The sequence below is a fragment of the Strix aluco genome, chromosome 15 (genome assembly GCF_031877795.1).
Source record: "Strix aluco isolate bStrAlu1 chromosome 15, bStrAlu1.hap1, whole genome shotgun sequence".
In the NCBI taxonomy this organism is placed as follows: domain Eukaryota; kingdom Metazoa; phylum Chordata; class Aves; order Strigiformes; family Strigidae; genus Strix; species Strix aluco.
Window position 1 is genome coordinate 8,194,070 of NC_133945.1, and position 19,485 is coordinate 8,213,554.

The following is a 19,485-nucleotide window of genomic DNA, read 5'->3' on the forward strand; positions in this document are numbered from 1 at the left end:
CTTCAATCATCAAGCAAAAGATAGGCAAACATTTTATATTAGTTACTTCCAAAGAGCTTTTTTTTCACTTGGGGAGGGGGGCTGTGTATAAAGGTTGAAAAGGAAAACCATAAACTTTGAGGTTATCCATATACAGCAGGAACAGTAAATGGCATAAACCAAAAAAGTAATTTTGATTTCAGCCTTACTACTGATTGATTTTAAAAAAGTAAATTGATAAATGAGATAACAGACTGATTTTAGAATCTCTGAAGACAAGAAGGAATTAATGTAATTATGTAATATTTACTTAAAAACATATTAAGCTAAATAGGCAACAATATAGGCCACGTTATCACTGATGCCAGCTTCTCAAAGAATCTGTCGTCTTCATGTGGGGTCCAAAAAAGCCTGAAAAGTTTGTTTTCTGCTTAAAATTTACTTCCTGGCTTACTCTAATTTCAAGCCTTACTAAGGTGACAATCCAGGAGTAGTTAACCTTTGCTGGCTTTGCTGCAGATAAACAAAACTACAGCTTAGATGCAGCGTGGCTTGCTGTCAGCAAAAGGAGGTTCCCCCTTACTCCCAGCCAGACACCCCGTTCCCGTGCCGTCCCCTCCTCACGCCAGCTTTGTGCATGTGTCAGAACCTTTGCCAAGCTGTGGAGTGCGGTAACACAGGAGAACATTGCTCTTGTAAAACCACCACCACCAAAAAGCACAATGTTTTCTGCCAGGTTAATGAACTGAACAGACTCTGCAATCAGCTTGACAGCACAAGAGTGAATGCCCAGGAGAGGGTGGGACCATGTGGCTGGAATTAAGGAGAAGCGTACACAAGGGTGGAGAGAAAAAAAAGGACTGTCCCCTGACAGAAGAAAGCTGTCTACCTCAGTTGTAGCATATGTCTTCAGCCTCAGCAGGTATTAGAGAGAAGTATACTGCTCACCCTTTTGCTTAAAGCATAGCACCAGCATGGAAGGAGGAGAGAGGGAAAGATAATAAAGTCATATTGCTTTCATCAGAAATGCATTTTAGAGTTCAGTTCTCTTAATGTTCATTAAAGAGTATGCTTCTGCGAAACTATGACATGAAATGAAAACATGAACAGGACAACTCATACCGAAAGACATCAGCTCATGTCCTTTCTGCGAGGGGGCCTAAAAGTCAATCAAATAAGCATTCTGAGGACGTGCTGTTAATTAGTAAACTCTCCAAATGTGAAGGTAAGATGACTGACTTCTCCACAACAAAAGTTTCTATAACAAAAGTTTACTCACTCCAAACAGGTAAACATGTAGGGACTTCGATGATAATACGATCTTCCCTAAGTTTACCCAGGACTAATTAAATCATAGATAGATAACTCAATCAATGACTGCTGTGAAGATAAACCATACAAAGTGACATGACAGCAGTGATGCAAACTGCTTTCTGGCCCCAGCTTTAGAAAACTAGGTGACATGCTCTCAGACAACAAAAATACACAAAAAGGCTACTGAAATATCAAAAGTGGAATTTCCTTTTGAAAAGTCTGTTGCAGAGGAAATCTTTATATTTTATATTGCTAAAGAGGTAAGATTTGAACGTCTATAGCAAGACTTTCTAAAAGCAAATCTCTACAAGCTTCAGCAAGTAAGTCACAGCTTATGTTTTAGAATTCTTAAATGATTCATGCCCCTTTAATTTTTCTTAAAATTCCCTGGGAGCTTTGAGAGGAAAGGGTTTTTTTAAATTTATTTTTACTCTCAGGTTTATCAATTTTAGACCTAGAAAAAAATATTACACAACTCAGTCCAGTGGTCAGAGCTCATGAGAAGGTAAAACAGGAACAGAACACCTGATAGAAGGGTGGCATTTTCTGATTTTAATAATCCAACCTTCCAGGAAACAGTTTTCCAACCAACTTATCATTCTAATTATGATGAAAAAAATAGTTACAGAGGAAACATTCACCTGAGTAGTCTTAAAGGTGGTTTCCCTTTTCTTCACCACACAGCAGACTAAAAAAAAAAATCTAAGAATCAGGGAGACTTCTATTCAAGGTGCACTTGGTCATAATTTCAAATATAAAAGTATTACTGCTTCCAAATCAGTAACTTCTAAATTTGTTACAGCTAAAAATTTGGTGCTGTACCAAACCATGTTTTTCATTCCACTTTTCCATCTTCAGTAGCATTAAACTAGAGAAAGTACACCAGAAAGCTGGTACCTTCACAAAAATCTTCCAAGTACTAATGCAGTCTTCAATACCTTCAAGTTACCGCTACTTCTACAGAAGCGGAAATGCTCCTGTAGCTTGTCTAGAGAACAGAAATATTTTCCAGGCCACTGTTCCTCTTCCCTTGCCACCTTTACATGGGAGCTTTGCTGCAATATTTATTCCACTCATGCTGCTCTTTGTCACATCACACTGCTTAGCGTTGCACAGCTGCAAAAACCACCTGCTACTCCCATGTAGCTATTGTTTTTGCCACCTCCCCCACACCTCATCATTCTTTCTGAAAAGGATTTGCTCAGTCTCCTATAAAGGCTATCCCCTCTGCCTTTTTGCAACACTGCAAATGGGAATCCCAGGTGGCTCCTGCTAATTACCCATGTGCCTTGGGAGTCTAATTCTTCCTATTGTTAATATACCAATCTTTAGCCACAAAGTCACTTCATATGCTAATCAGAGACCAGCTGATCCCAAGCTAATACTTCACGTACTCAGGAGAACTGATCTGCTGGGGGTATTAATGATAGCAGAGCAAGACAAGCTTTGGAAAACAGTTCCCGAAAGACACTGTATCACTTTCGCTTCTAGTCCAACCCCATAATAAAAAATTTGCTTGTGAACTTAGAGCTGGGTCACTACCCTCACTTGCTGAGGGGCAGCCTCTTCACAGGCAAGAAGAGACTGAAAAAAATAGATTTTCCTTTTACACTGTTAGAATCTAATTTAATAATTGTTAAGTCTTATCTAATTATCCATATAAAAGTTTTGGTGTTTATAGGATGGTTGAAACACCAGCTTCAACCCAAAATCAAGATGAGCATTTCTGTGAATTCAAATATTCTATGAATTGAATAGTCGAGGCCATGATTCAGTACTGGTGCTGAGAACATACAATAATTTAGGAATTTTTTACTTTCCATTCACCCTCTGCATTCCCCAGAACATGCCATCCCTTCAGCCTGATCTAGTTCAGCTGAAAACAACCATGCCAGCACAATGAAAAAGGCAGCATGCTATAGCACCTGGGGCACAAGGTCTGAGAATGTCTTGACCTGATACTGCTACCAACGAGCATATGTTTAGGGTCTGAGTAGACTACACACTCTTCTCGAATGTCCTGAAGTACAGAAACTCCATCAACTTTTCAAGTCTGATAGAAAATCAGAATATGAAATGCCCCACAAAATTCACACTATGCGAGGATTTTTCATCATGACTTCTTGCATGTAGATAGCTCAACATTTCCACGAGGTTAACAGTGTGTTCAGAGTCACTCTGAAGACACTTATGTGCAACGCTGGGAACAGCCCTTAGTGTATATCCCGACAGGCAGGAATCAGCACAGTTTCTATAGCCTGTAGCAGTGCCCGATCGAGTTCTCATTTAAAAGCAATTTGCTCAATGACTAAATAGTGATTCAAGCAAAGCTACCTACTCTATCTTCTTACTAGCTGGAAAAATATCTATGAGATGGAAACACACACCATTTTAAAAGAGAACCAAGCAAAATTCATGGGGTTTTGTTGTTGGTTTTTTGTTGAGTTTTTGGGGTTTTTTTTCTGAGAATGTGAACAAGAAGTTCCTTCTTCAATGGGTTTCAAATTGTCGCGTAAGTGGAAACATAATTTCATTTCACTAAATCAAAAGCTAGGAGTTTTGCACAGTACTTCCTCTAATGAACTACCAGTTCAATCCTCCATTATAACACATTCATTTCATGACTGAGTATTCTTCAGATTTAATTTATGGTGCCAATGAAAGACAAAGGATCCCGCAGCTGTATAAAAGTTCAAACAGCTCAAAAAGTACCAGATACATCCAGCTGTTTGAGAAGCATCATGAGATTGCTACAAATCTGGAATAAAAAAAAATCCCTTTATGTACAAAGAAAGATCTGTCAGAGTAAAACATTCACCTAAATGAGTGTCATGCAAATAATACAGATGTACAGAAAACTATAAAACATATTTTACCACTTAAGTGTGTTCTAGATATGAATAAAATCAGGTTTAACGTATTTTATTATTAGCACTCAATCATATGTGAGCCCTTCACATACAAGTTAAGTATCCTTTCAAGGCCATGCCTGTCAAGGTTTCAGAGTATTGTCCCACCTACTTTTAGTTATAAATACTAATGCACTTGTCTTGCACAAATGCTGAAACAGGCATTGGCACATAACCCTTTCAGAAGGTCATCGCAGAGCAGTTAAACATGCTGTCTCCCAACTGACATCAGTGTATCTCTGGAGGTAAGACAGAGAGCAGCAAACACCCCTGGCCTTCCTCTTAAAACAGCTTTGCAGAGAGCATTTTATACATAAATGGCAGATGGTTATGCTTTAACAGACTCTTTTGTAAACAGAACTGATCAACAGATGTGCAATGCTTATTACAGACGGTTATCAACATCATCTTCATTTTCAGAACCAATAAAAACTGGACATTATGCCTATTCTCTGAGCCATTTACCTACCTCAGAAGATAAACTGGATTCACTAATATCTGCTATGGGATTGATAAAAAGTTGATGTCAAAAGAATTGAGTATTACAAAAAAAGAGAAATGGGAATGTCCAGATAATTGCAGCATTTCAGTCTGCATATAGGCTCTTCACTGATCTGAAACTGCAAACAGACAAGTCAACGTGAGGAAAGTGAAGGGAAAAAGACTCTGAAGCAGATATATATTTAGCAGCAGGTTAGATGGAGAGAAAAGGCTCAAGGACAATGGCAGGTCTTTTCTTCCTTCAGCTAAACCCCCAATGTATTTTTGTGAAAGAAAGCTAGTCTTTTGCTTTTAACTGTAGCCCAAAACTGCATTATGTCTCCTGGGTGCTTTGATTTTTTTTTTTCTCTTTCTAAATCTCAGCACATAGACAGCTCCAGGGCTCGGTAGGAGAAATTATTAAAAGCATGCCTGCAGAAGTAAAGAGATCAGTCATTTCCCTTATCCCCTGTGTTTCATGAGCACTCCCCCGCCCATGCAGTGTTGTATGAGATTTCATGCAACCAGACATGTCCTTTTTAAACAGACTGAAAAATTTAAAATCCTTTAAGAGCAGGCATGGCATTCCTTCAAATTGGAAAAAGAAACACAGAAATGTGCTTCAATTCCTCAGAAAGGTCACATTCACCTTCAAAATTCTAACAAACTTTTCTTTCCCTGCGCAGTTCTATTATCTTAAGTAATTTGTAAGAGTCTTTACAAAATATACTGGAGTTTCATAAAACACAAAATCCCAGTGTGCATGATGCAAGCAATCTTTGCCTGGTTATTTTTTTCCTAGGCTGCTTGAAGTTTCCAAAGTCCAGATGTTTTCCGACTGTCTTTTCTGTTCCATTATTGCAAATGCATAGGTCCCTCCTTTGGAATTACCATTCTATACACATTTTCAACTTACTACAACTTACTCTGTGCTTCTCAGTCCATTTTTCAAAATAAATATACACATATTTTGGATTAAATATGACTTACTGTATTAGAAACACGACATTAGAAAGTTTTAACAATTATGTTCAGCGTATTTTGACAAAAGCAAATGTGCTGAAAGCGTGACGCACTCAAAACAGTAAGTAGCTTAAAAATCAGGAAAAAACTTTCCAGACAGTTTCCTACTTCCACTCTCTACAGCTACATCTCCAACCTTGTATCTTCACCATTAAAATGTTACTGTGTATTTAACAGTATAGGAAAATGCCCAATAATCTTCATTAGAGCTTGGCCGGAAGCTGGTTTTAACCCCCTACTCCCCCAACCTAAAAACAACAGAAAAAAATTGGAAAATGCTGTTCATTTCCATCACCCTTACCCAAATACTCTCCAGCTGTAAGTAGATATGCCCGCATTTCAGAGAATTCTTTGCTCCAGACTACTGAACTCTAAACGTTCAACATTTGATATGCATTTCAAAACTGCTATTTGACATACACTGGAGAACAAATTGCATTTTTTCAGAGTCAATATGAAATTGAAGAGACCCCATTTAGAGTTTAGAAAATGAAGCAGAAAGACATCACTGTGCTCATTCTGTCTGCTAAAACCAGATTTGCCAATAGACTGCAATAGTTAAGGATACATCCCAACTACAGGATTTCCCTTCATACACCTGCATGGGATATCTGATGAAGACTGAATTGAGATAACCCTCACTGATTTCTATTAAAGTCTCTAAATGCAGATTGTCAAAAAAAGTTCTGTTTTGTAGCTGTTGAATAGATGAAACATCATCAGTACCTGACATGACAGAGCAGATATCCTTCTACAGTGAGAAAGAAAGTGTAAAATAAACTTATTTTGTAATCCTAATGGTTAAGGAAATCCTCTAGAATTGCCTCAGGGTAAAAACATTTATGGAAAACCAACACAGAAATTTGAACATACAAGAGGCTGAGAATTGGCTTTGGAAAGGATTTCTAGAACTTACCTATGGTGCAGTTCGTGGTTATTTTTCTCCGCTTGGGGTTGTGTCGTAGCAATTCTAACTCTCGTTTGGTTGGCTCCCATGTTGAATACTTCTCTCCAATGCCTAAGCAGACGAAAAGAAAGTTTCAGGAAGTTGTTTAGTAAAAGGATTAAAAACTCTGTTCAAGTAAAAACTTTTAACATGCTGTCCATTAAGTTAGATTCAATCTACGTACAACTACAAGAGACTGATTTCTTTTTACACCCCCCAACAAATAACGTTCAGAAAGATATCAACCAATCTTCCAACAAATAAGAGCTAAAAGAAAAAAAGAAAAGTACTTCTTTACTTATAAAGAATACCTAGCCCAAATAAATTTTCCATTGTTGGATTATAATCCTCCGTTCAGTCAAAAAGAATTCCAGCACAAGAATAAATCCGCTATTACTCAAAAATGCATTTCTTTGTGCTCAGAGGTCAATGACAGAACCACCATGTGATTTTAGGAGAAGATATGGGATAACAGTCTCATCACTGAACTTTGACAAGTTATTGAATAAATCAAAACTGACCCAACTTAATGGACAGATACAGACTTAATCTTTACAGACGAGCAGCAGAATTAGTAATTCAATATACTAAACAGTTACTATATGTCTTAGGATATACTACTACAGAATATGAGCTCTCCTTATAACCACTGACATAGGACTGGATATTATCAAGTTCTAATACTTGAGACTCACTTTACTGACATATCTAACAATACCTAAAAATACAATTAGTAGTAGGTTTAAACATAACCCTCCCCCCACCAACCAACCAAAACTCTCCAAATACTTAACTACCCCTTCTCATGAGCTGCAGCTAAAATCTATCATTATTCTCTTTAAACATCAACACTGTATTTCCAATACATTTCTTTTGTTCAAAGGAAAGCACAGTAGAAATGAGTCAGGTAAGTAGTACAGAGAATAGATCTGAAGTAAGCACAGAGTTGTGTTCAGTGTAAATCTGATACAAGAGAAACACAACAGTGACGACTTGTGCTGACCAGCTATGCACTGCTGCAGCATTCTATGTAGCACAGAGAAATTACTATGCAAGGTCAGTTACAGTGAGTCACAAAAGCATCTTGGCATTAAAAATAAAGAATAATAAGATGACAAGCAATCTATTCTAAAACTGAGGATTAAAGTCAATTAAGAGTTATTTTTCACAGAATGCGAGAAGCAGAAACAGTGCTGTGCTACAGAAAATAAATTATAAATCATACATATGAAAAGGAGAGTAGAAAATATAGCTAGAGGCTTACACATTCTGCATAATATACATTAAATTTTAATAGCTCTTTGATCTTCATTTTCAGAAATAGCTATGCTTGTCAGAAGCTACCCACCCAAAAATGTTCAAGTCATAGTTACTACTGACCCTCCAGGTTCTAGTAATAAAAGGTCTCATTTTCAGATTGAGGACTAGAAAATTCTTATTTACATGGATGCACCCATCTCTCGCTTTATTTGATTCAACAATAGATTATGCAAGAAGCATAAGAAAGAATACCAGAATCATATAGTCCCTTTCCTTTATCCAAGGTTCAGCATCAAGCTACACACCCAGGAAAACAGAAAAGGAAACTAATTACTGTGTAACAGATTGATGAGATAAAACAGCTGCAATGCTTTGAATACACTATACAGTACGCATAGGCAAACGGATGAAGCAACTTTAGAGACGCACATATGGACAGTTCACATATGACAGAACATTGGCTTGCAACAAGTTTTATATTACATGTCTTCAGCAACCCTTTTTGTATTTGTAATACTCCCTTAGAAATTTGTATGAATTGCTTTGTAAAAAAAGCTCGAAATAATTTTCACCACGGTGTTAGTACCAGCTATTGCACTGGCCAGCTGTAAACTTGAACTCCTGCATTTGGGTTCACTGTAGTTTTAGACATGGCCAAACACAGTTAGTATAATCTGACAATGGGATGAAGTTTCATAATAAAAAAAAACCTTGGATATGTTTAAATCCTGGTTTAAATCAAATATAACAAACTTCACACCTGGAAACACATGTGCGCTCAACTTAGGCATGCAATAGTTCCACATAATGTCAGCGGGGCTATTCATATATATTTATATATATCTATATATAATTATATAGCTTAAATGCTTATAGAGGATGGGGACCAAAGCATTTCACAAGAGTAACTCTTGACGTCAAGTTAAACATGACAGACTGGATTACTTTGCACAATTCTGGGTGAATCAAATATTGTTCAATTAAAAAGAAATTAAACCAGACAGAAAACCACGTACAGTTAATGCCACAACAAACACAGCAAAACAGACAGAAAACTTTCTTACAGAAGCCTTTCACTAGAAAGAGCACAAGTTAAGTCAGAAACAGAAATTAAAAAGTGTTCTGTTCCGGCTATATAATTTAACAAGAATACTGAGGTTTTATTACTCTTGAAAATTTGGGAAAAAAAGACAGAACCATTTATTAGGAATGGTTCGGTGTTTAAGAGTTTAAAAAAACAAACAACAAAGAAGGAAAAAGGTTTAATAAAAGGTTTAATAACACCCACAAACATGCCAAAAACTCCAATATAAAGTACCTTAAACAAAAGATTTGCAAAACATGCACAGGTTATAATTTACAGTTAAAGGAAAGTAGCGTTATAGGAGTGAAAATTCATCATTTTAAAAATGATGCTATAAAATAGCCAGAGATTCAAGTCAGCATGTGAAATCTCCATCCAAGAATTAGTTTTATTAGGTCAAATACACAAATTTTCATTTTTCAGAGAATTTATCAATCAGGCATATATAGATGAGTGAAGGAAAAGGCGATGAAGGCTCTGGTTTATAAAAGTCACAATTTTGCAAGTAATCATTAATATAGATTGTTTATTTTGCTATACTTTACCAGATCCCCCTTTTTCCTCCCTCCCAAAAAGCCAAACATTAATTGGAATGAAGGGCTCCGTGTATTCTCACCTCCCTCATTATTAAAGAATATTCAATACCAGAGGAAAAAAAATGGTGGAGTTGCAACTTGTTCAGAGTTATATCATACAACCCTGAACTACAGCTGGACACGGGAACTCATCACACTAAGAGTTAATATTACAAGAGTATGAAATGAATCTCATGATATTTGGGGTTTTTCTTAAAGTTTTTTCTCCAGGCATCATGTTGTTATGTGAGCATCTACTGAAGTCTATACTAATACCCTTCAAGCACTGTGGATAGAAGTTTGAGAATATACAACATTGACACTTCCAATTTTTAAGCCAATCTCAGTTTTTGCAGACTGGATTCTTAAGTTCTTTAAGTTGGCAACACTATCTGAGGTAAACTCACTCTGTGGTAGAAATAATGAACCAAGACACTGAGTTTGGGGTTTGTACTCATCTTGACCTTCAGTTTGGAGGAAGAAGGGTTCCCTCCCCCTTTATAATCGTTCACATGAGTCTCTATGGAAAGGAGGGGATGGATTGAAGCAATGGAGAAAGAAGGAAAAAAGAAGGCATAGCTCTCCATTATTTCTCCCCTGTACCTCCCTTTCTCACTCCTTAGATAAGCATGCAGGGAAACACACGTGGTTTCACAGAGCAAAGCCATAGAACACAAGCTCCTATGCCATGACTGTAAAAAAAAAATTTCTGTACTGTGTACTGCAGTAATTTAAAGTGTATTATTGTCTATTCCTTCATTTTATATCTTCATTGCTCACTACAGATTTGTTCTCTGGGGAAAGAAGTTGCAATGTGCATATGCATATAAATATGCAATTTTATATGTATATTTATGTGTTTAATGTGCCATTCATTAGTCAGTTAACCAGTACAGAGAAGGTTTTCCGCCTGGCAGTTCCTCTCGGTGACTCTTCCCTTCACCGCACAACTCTGTGGTCCAAGATAACAAGATGAACAATCTTGTAGTGGCAATTACCCTAGAATATAAACTACAGAGGCCTGATGTCCACTGGAGAACAAACTGGCTGCATCTCAGTCCAGAAAGCACAAACATATCTTTGCTAAGGACAACAGTTAAGAAATTGCTCTTGAATTCACATATTCAAAAATAAGGAACTGGAGTGCCTTCCTCTTCTATAGCATCATGAAGAAGTGTTATGTTTTTGTAGTTAATCTGGTGCCCAAAACAACAGGGTTTATAAGGGTTTGAAGGAGTTTTCAGAAGACATGCATAAACCTAAATGAAAGGTTTAAAAACGTTTCCATTTTCTCTCGCTTTGAAAACCAGCGCTTTGTGTTAAGCATTCTAAACTTTATTTTCTTGTTCTAAGGCTCACTGGCAATCTCACTATCCTCCTTTTCCTCTGACTCAACTCCCATAAAATCGGCAGTAAGCAGAAAATAGAATGGGATCTGCAGTAGGAACGAAGTAAAAGCAGCCATACTTTTGAAACGCCATCAGAAAAGCTCTAGTTAATACAATGTTAGCTGCTATTTTTAAAATTGGAAATGAGGTTAAGAATGGTTTGAAGTCATATCAGCCCTGACTAAGGCTGTCACATTGAAACAGGATGCCATGGATTCAGTAAGAGACATTACTAGACAGAAGTTGTCTGTCTTCAAATACAGACTTTCCCACTTTAAGAAAACATACCCCCTAGAGGCCACTGGAAATGGAAGATGGCAAGCTTTTAAAACAGATGCTTAAAAACTATTCAGTTAAAGATAAATGCTACTTCCTTTCCTTTCAAAAAAAAAAAAAAAAGAGAAAAGGTTTGTTTTGAAGTAGTTCTATCAAGGAAAGGGCATATGAAATCAAGTCTGCTGTAATTATTCAATCATTGGAACATATCCAAACAAGAGGAAAACAATTTGCACGATAAAACTGGCATTCTTAACTGTGATTCATGTCTAAAATGGCAGGATAATCAGCAAAGGGACGCTTGTTAGTGAAGTGCGTCGCCAGCCCACGCCTCTTACCTGTCATTGTACACTGGTAGTGAGAAACCACTGTTGGGGTGAAGGCTAAAAAAGAAAAAATTAGGGAAAGCAAACTGAATAAAACAAATGTGTGTACATATATTTGTGTGTAAATATTTCTACATAGATACTGTGCGTGTACCATGAAAGCACAGGTGTGTAAGCAAGCTGGCACGTTCTATTAAAAAAAAAAAATCACACACAAAGGTGGCATTTCATGTGAGGGGAACAGATTTATTGCCTGTATCACCTAAATTAGCCTAAAGGAGCAGACTGTTACATTTTCTACCTAATACAAATCTGACTGATATTATGCAAGTTTTGCAGGATTAATGTTAGATATTTTTATATTGTTTTGCAATTAAAAATAAAATATTTTTGCTACAATTAGGTGTGGCGCACATGTTAAACTAACAGTCTAACTCCTAGAAAGTAATAGCTAGACATCTCTCTCTCTCCCACGGCCTGCACTACTATCTCTAAAGACCTCTTTCTTCCCCTTACTGTTTTTTGCCATTGACAAATGGTAGGGACAGGTATGATTAAAAACAGAAACAAGAAATTCAGGCAGGAAAACCAAACCTTGTAATTTCCAAGCTTTTCGTTGTTCTTCTTTGGCAATTTGTTCCATGTCTTTGTCGTATATGTAATCTTGACACATAAAGCAGTATATACCCCCATACAAAAGGTCTATGGCTGCAAAACAGAAGGGAAGTTGGGGAGGAGGAAAAAAAGATGTGAGTTCATAAACTAGAAGACATTTTAAAGCAGGCTTCCAAGTCAGGCACTCTTTCTTCTCAGCAGTCCACAAAAAGTAAAATCTGTACCTTAGAATCTGGAGGGGAAAAAAAAAAAAAAAAAAAAAAGAGAGAAAAAACCAGAAATTTTTCCAGTACAATATGAGTTATTCAGTTGCTTCTGGCACAGCAAGAAAACTGTGCAAGACAACAAAGCATTAGGTGCCTTGAAGTTATTTGTAATTCACAATATACCTTTCAAAGACATAAGTAACCAAAAGGCATAATTACAGTGACTGACTAGAATACATGCAGAACAAGTACTGTAAGATTTTGTATTTAAGTTTGAACTGTCTTTTTCTAAGACTTCAGGAACTTCTATTTAAAGCCATTAAAATAATCAGAAAGCACCTATTTAAAATCCAAGTGAAGGCTCAAACAGAGGACAGCACTGAAAACTCAAAAGATACTTGTCCAGGGGAATGGTTTTCTGGAGTAGCTTATTCCACAGGTGACACGTGTCTCAATTTCTCTCCTTCCACACGCCCTTTTAGAATGGACATATAAACACTGAGCAATGTTAAAAATATTTTTCTTACACAACCCTAAACAAAACAAAGCCAAGAAATTAAATAAATCAACTAACTGGGAAATGACATTTTGCTTCAACATATACTGAGGAAGAAGTGCAAACTAATCACAGCAAATTGCTGATTTTCAGTACACAGATATGGAAAAAAGCCACAAAAGGGAAAAAAAAAAATCAGTGGGCACTAACAAATTCTTAGCCAGCTACTAAAATACAATCTGCATCTAGCTGACAGCTGAGAAACACATCACCAGTCTCCCTCAAGAGTATATCCTCCATTTATTTTACTTCCAAATTATTTTTATTTCCAGATAAGTAGCATTATTAAAATAGTCTCAGTACAGTGGGAACTTGTTTTAAACAATGGAAACCATTACCACATTAGGTGGCCAGCAAGAAACAGCACTGGATTACTCTGAAGTCATAAATAAACCAAGCCGTATGCCACGCAGCAGGAATTCTGCTGTCGGTCTCAGCAGGCCAACAAAGGTAAAGCCTTTGTGCTCCCTGGTAGCGGGCCACTGCTCATGGTAAGGTTTCTCAGTAAGGTTGGTAAACTTGGCAAGGTTTCTTCCTAACCACAGCTCATCCATCCTTCACAGCCTCTACCCCTTCTCCTTTAGTCCTATGCACCCTTTTTTCCTCCTCCTCCTCTTTCAAAATCACTTTTTTCAATGATTATGTCAAAGTTTGTCACTTCTCCTATGATGTAATAAAGAGAACAATTACTTTAAACAAGTTCACATAACGTCTATTGGCTGTCATCTTGCTTACATGCTTCATTCTTCTATCTTGACTATTTGGGCCACAATCGGTTTGCAGAAGAGGGTAAGGACTCTTGCGTTACCTTATGTAATGTCCCAACACCAGAATTTTCACCCAGGTGCCTGGAGGACTTAATAAACTCCTTTAGCAGAATATCACAGAAGGGGATAAGAATCTTAGTCGCTGTGGAGCTATAAAACACTATGTAATTGGCGGGGAGGAATCACAAGCTACAGAGTAGTAGAATTACACCATATTTACTCCATTATTTATTTCACTACCAGTTATGCACAGTTTTCAACACAGAATTGTTGAAAATCCAAAGTATTGGTTTCAAAAAACAAAATCAAATCTTGTTCTCCATGTATTTTTTAAAATATCTGACAAACAGCCTCCCTCCCCTCCAAATAATAGAACACGGCTGGCAGAATATTAAATAAATAGGACTGAGTGCTGATACTTTCAATCTCCCATTGGAATGGGTAGGCATCTGTTTCGCTCAGAGGATTCTTTACTTTTCTTAGTTTTCTGGATTTACATGCATGAGGGATGAAGTATAGATGTCAAGATCAAAACCAACAAGAGACCACCTTACACAAACCACTTATTCAGAGCAGAATGAATTTCTGGTGTAAAGAATCAGAAAGTTTAACAGAAACACTGGTGGAGTAAAAGCCATAATTGTCCAGCGCCTGATTAAGGACTCTTGAGAAAATGTCCTCTCTCCAGCACACTTATGTGAACAATACAGTTGTATATATGCCAACACTTTCAATGTCATTAAAAAGACTGCAACAGGTTTTGGACAAATTACCTCAAGCACCAGTGACAAGGAGGCCATAAAGGCCTGGTTACAGCACAAAGGAAGGGCAGGAGTTTCTCATGAAAGCCAAAACACGGCTGCTCAATTTCAGGATCCTAGGAAAAAAAGAGTCCACTAGTACAGCTTGTAAATTAATTGTTTCAAATTAGTATAATTTGAATTTTGCCCTTGAAATATACTTTAACTTTCTTATTCTCATCATCTTGAGCTCAAAAAGAATGTTTTCTTTAGGGCAAAGTGTAAAATATCCACTACCAAGTCACTCTGGTGAGCCACTGTGCTTGCAGAGCCGGTCTGCAGGGCCTGGCAGGCACTGGGCAGAGGGTTCCCAACCGAGGAACCACTGATGGGACTGTCTTCCTTACAGAAGTTCTTCCAAAGCAAGAAATTCATGAGCACTAACTGAACTTACAGCACATCAAAAGGACAAAGTCCATACAAAACTTTCTCCCTCAAAGGATTTCAAACACAAATTTCACCTCACTGTTACCAAAAGGCTAAAACTTTTTTTTTTTTAAATAAATTGCTGCAAAGCTCTACCCCAAAATGACACACGTGACCATAAAATTAATTAAAAACCACAACAGTAAAGTATGAGAATGCACATATAATGAATTTCATCTTTTGCATTAATATTTGGGATCACAAAACTAACACAAGCAGGCCTCATTCATAAAATGTTTGGGAACTACTAACCTAGAAACAATGCCTAGATGTTTCACATTAATCCACTGCCAACTCTGCCGTGATGCCCCACATTCCTCACAATGAACAAATCTTTTAGGAGGCTCCTCCAGAATGGCTGCTACTCCTACCTTCCAGTATCTGCTTTTCCTAACACTACTACTACCCCTCTCCGGAGGGGGCAAAATCAGTGTCTTTTACTTCAGTTTTATCTTAATATATATACAGAATTGATTGCACTGAAAAAATAAAACATGTATTCAGTAGAAATACTTTTTTTTCTTTCATTGGGAAGAATCAGAAGAAATTTAAAAGAATCATAATGTCATTTTATTAAATTTGATTAATCTAGTTTCCTGGTTTAGTAATTCAAAATACCTACTTGTGGATCACAGGCAAAGTAATTTAAGAATGAAAAGGCCTCTTGGAATGCAACATTTTTCTTTGCTTTTATACCTTCTATGCTGACAATAGACTACCCTTATTTCAAAGTCAGATCTCCTCATACCCCTTCATATACAAAATTCTATGCAGCTGCAACACAAGAGAGAAAGTCAAACAATACCTTATTTTTAAATGAAAAATAAGGTATCAGCCTGGAGAAACAATGAGGCATCACAGATGATCATGTGGGAATCAGAGCAACTTTTATCAACTGGTGCAAGTGACAATAAGTTTCAAAACACAACAGCTCAGGGGTGAAAGTTTAAATTTAAGCAGCAAAAGGTCTTCAAACTCTCCATCTGGGAGCCAAGTTAAGTGTTTTGTTTAAGCCCAAGTGCTTTACTTTGCCAAATATATCCACTGACGTCCTTGTGAAAATGTTAAGAGACCAGAGATGATGGGAACATAACAACAATATGTAAAAAAGCAGGGAACCGTGCCACGTCCAAAGCGTGCATGTGCGTGCGCGCACGTCTCATCCAGTTAAGAAACCTGTAGGTTTGGCTTTCAAAAGACCCAGGTGAACAGAACTAACATTGCTCAGTTGAAAATGGGATATTTCACCATAATATATGACAGCCTTCCATCAGACATGGCTTATTTGTGAGTCATTATTTTGGTATCATCATCCTTGGAACACTGGTTGCATTCAGGTAGAACAAAACACACAGCAACTCAGAATTCAGATTAATTTTTACCTTTACTGAAATTAACTGCACTGTGAATTTCTGTGACTCAATCATGGCATGGTATCAACCTGAAATAACACACACTCATATTCTATGCAAGTCACCTACATTTTGTTCAACTTCTCTAACAAAGGAGACCAAATTGGTAATTCTTTTAGACAGTATTCTAAGTCAACATCCTAAGCTAATTTATACTCCCTAATTTCTCACTTTAAGCGTTAATGATTAAACCAGTTTCAGATAATAGTCTCAAGTTCACAAGAAGTGATTTGCCAAGCTTCAGCCAGCTCTCCAGTTGTTCTTGTATCTATTAGCACACAACAAGTATCTGATTGCCTTCCTCCTGTTTTCCTGGCACCTGGAACCTGCATCACGGGTCAGAATTCCTAAACTAGTAAGATAAAGGTTTACTGATACAAGTAAGAAAATCACACTAATCTCAGTAAGAAAGAAACAAAAAACCCAAACTCCTCCCAAAAACCCAGAACATAAAAAACACACCCGCCCCCTAAAAAAGAGGCCAAACATACTAGCAGACTCATCTGATGCATCAATCAACTTAGTTTTTGCCAGAAACTACTGAGCAGGCACATTAAAGGCTATTCATTCTTTTCTCTTACCCTCTCAGTCTCTATCAAGGTGATCACAGCCTTATCAAGTCTCCTAGTCACAGATCGAAAGAAAAAAAAAGGCTAGTCCTGCTAAATGGTGACCCAACCTAGCTTCCATTGAAACCACTGAGAATTACAGGTACTTACTTTCGGGGGGGGGGGGGGGGGGGGGGGGGGGACGGACAACAACCAAACAACAAAACCAAACTTCTTTTGTTGTCAAAAATGCAGCATCAGATACCCAATCCTTTAATACATGTTAAAAATGATAGCCACAGTTACGCATTATCCTTCCCTCTCACATTCAATATTTAAAAGAAAGGGTATTTTCTTCTCCTAATACTTGAGATAAAGAATAGAATGGTTTTAAGTACTACTACTGTTTTTAAACCAGCAGCCAGAGCACTATCCTGGTTTTGTAGGTTGCGCTCTAAAGTCTCCAAGATGCTTGCTGACCCCATACTGATCCAGAATTGTAATGTTTAAAGGGACTGATCTGCCTGCAATTCAAACACAGCAAGTACCCAATACTATCCTGCAAACCACTTCAATAAAACTAGGAGCCAAATGGCCAGCCTCTATGCTATACACTTGCCTCTGTGCTAGTTTAGAGTATCATCCTATATCAGCATGTGAATTCAAGCCAGGAAAGGTAAGATGAAGGAAAAATGTCCTAGTATCCCTATGGAATCTAGATACCAGAAATGTTTTTAACTGTTAATTTAGATAAACCATGGTCTGTCAAAACATTTTATGTTAGATTATTATGAGCAGAATATTAGCTCCAGCTCCTTGACCTCATTCAGAAATACAAGTGTCATACACACACAACTTAAACATGTGTGCATGCACCCAGTAATACTAGAGGAGTCTGAAGCATGCCTATACTTACATTGTGCTGCACTTCCTATTATAAATTGTATTTTGCCTTTTGTCAGTCTTCTCCCTGTCCTTCTCTGACCCTACAACCTTCAACAGTTCCCCTGTTTGCAGCAAACCTTTGAAAACTGAAAAGAATGAAATCCTCCTGCCTAAAGCACCTTTTCTTGATCCCACAAAATATTATTCAGGTTTAAAGGAGAGAAACTGCTAAACACTACCTACTTAATCTTGGGTTTTTTTTCAGAAATTTGGGGGAAGAATCCCCAAGTCACAGCCCCCAAGTTTTGTGCTGCTTCATATGGTATGATGCAAACTGCTTATACTCATCTGCATATTCTCGTTTGATCAGCAATGGAGACTTACCTCAAAACACTGTTTTCAATAAAAGCAGTAGTAAGATCCAGAACTGCCTAGAAGTTAGTAGTTGGGTCTGAGGCAAGCAGATGCATGCAGAGTTGGCAATATGGAGGTAAATATTCAGGAGGTTGGCTTTCTGAGGGCTAAGAATATTTCGGGTGTACAGGGAACTCTTCAGGAGTCATTTCTGATACGAAGAGGAGCTTTTAAGAGATGGCTTGCTCATAACTACCTGCACTTATGTGAGCAGCTCCTAGAAGACGACAATTGTGATGAACAAATGCCTGCTGCCTTCTTACGAGTTCAATCTGGCTCAAAGTTTGAGCCAACCTATAGGAATGCCACACTGGAACGTGCACCGTATAAGCAAATGAGAATTTGCCTGCAATACTTTGCATAATACATCCTTGAACAGCAGATATTTTTAATGGCTATGAGGAATATTGGTGGTTCAAAGCCATACCCTACAACTGACCTGTATATCTAAAATACTTTCCTCCTCTTCTTCCGCTTCAAACCAGTCATCATCTGGTTGACATCCCAAGGATATTTATGTTTAAGTACAAACAGTTTGTACTTTCTACTATCAAACTTCATCTCACTTTTATAACTGTAGTCAATGAAGTTATTTAATTCTTATCACAGGACTACCTAGCCTTCCTCAGTATAAGCAATACCTCTGAACTTTGCGATCGTCATGAATTTCATATGTAGATATAATTCCTTCTCTTCGATTACTAGAAAAGAGCAGTAAACCAGGACTGGTTCTGCTAGCAAAGTCCGTGCCTTCTACTCTGCTTTCAGTTTCTCTGCTTTCATCATCAGTCTCCCTTCATCCTGCCCCATATACACCACAATTCTTATATTAATCCCTTCACTTCTACCTAAAGTAATAATTTCCAAGGGGGTAAAATGTCAAATTCTTCACTTGATCTAGACAAATTAGGTCCAGTGTATTTCCTTTCTCTAAGAATATCAGTTATATTATCAAAAAGACATATTAGTCTGACACGATCCATCTCTGACATAACTATAAAACACTGTATGCTGCTTTCCATTTGCCTTCATCTCCTTAACAGCCTTTTCTCCACACCATCACCAAGCAAAACATTGGAAGTCAAATCAAGAGGCTGGTAAAATGCCCAGATGACCTTTTCTACCCCTTTCTGAGCCTAGATGCAAAAGGAAAAACCAAACTGCTACTCTAGCACTGCAGTACACTGTGCTGGGAACCGCTTTAATTGCCCCTTCCACACAGAGTATAATGAAAGACTTCGCTGTTTACAGCAGAACTCGACTCTACTGCCATCATGCAGAATTAACACTGCAGTC

At 37.5% G+C, this 19,485-nt stretch overlaps 1 protein-coding gene across 6 annotated transcripts in view; it reads right to left on the reverse strand.

Annotated features, from left to right (window-relative positions):
• USP22 (ubiquitin specific peptidase 22) overlaps positions 1-19,485 on the reverse strand; it is a 111,730-nt gene that overhangs the window by 45,054 nt on the left and 47,191 nt on the right. For 5 of the 6 annotated variants that reach the window (XM_074840427.1, XM_074840424.1, XM_074840423.1 and 2 more), the window contains exons 3-5: positions 12,155-12,268; positions 11,573-11,617; positions 6,622-6,723 (exon numbers count right to left, since the gene is read on the reverse strand). In XM_074840427.1, coding sequence (XP_074696528.1) covers positions 6,622-6,723; positions 11,573-11,617; positions 12,155-12,268 — 261 coding nt within the window. The remainder of the gene's footprint in view (positions 1-6,621; positions 6,724-11,572; positions 11,618-12,154; positions 12,269-19,485) is intronic. The other variant, XM_074840428.1, reaches the window with a different exon arrangement.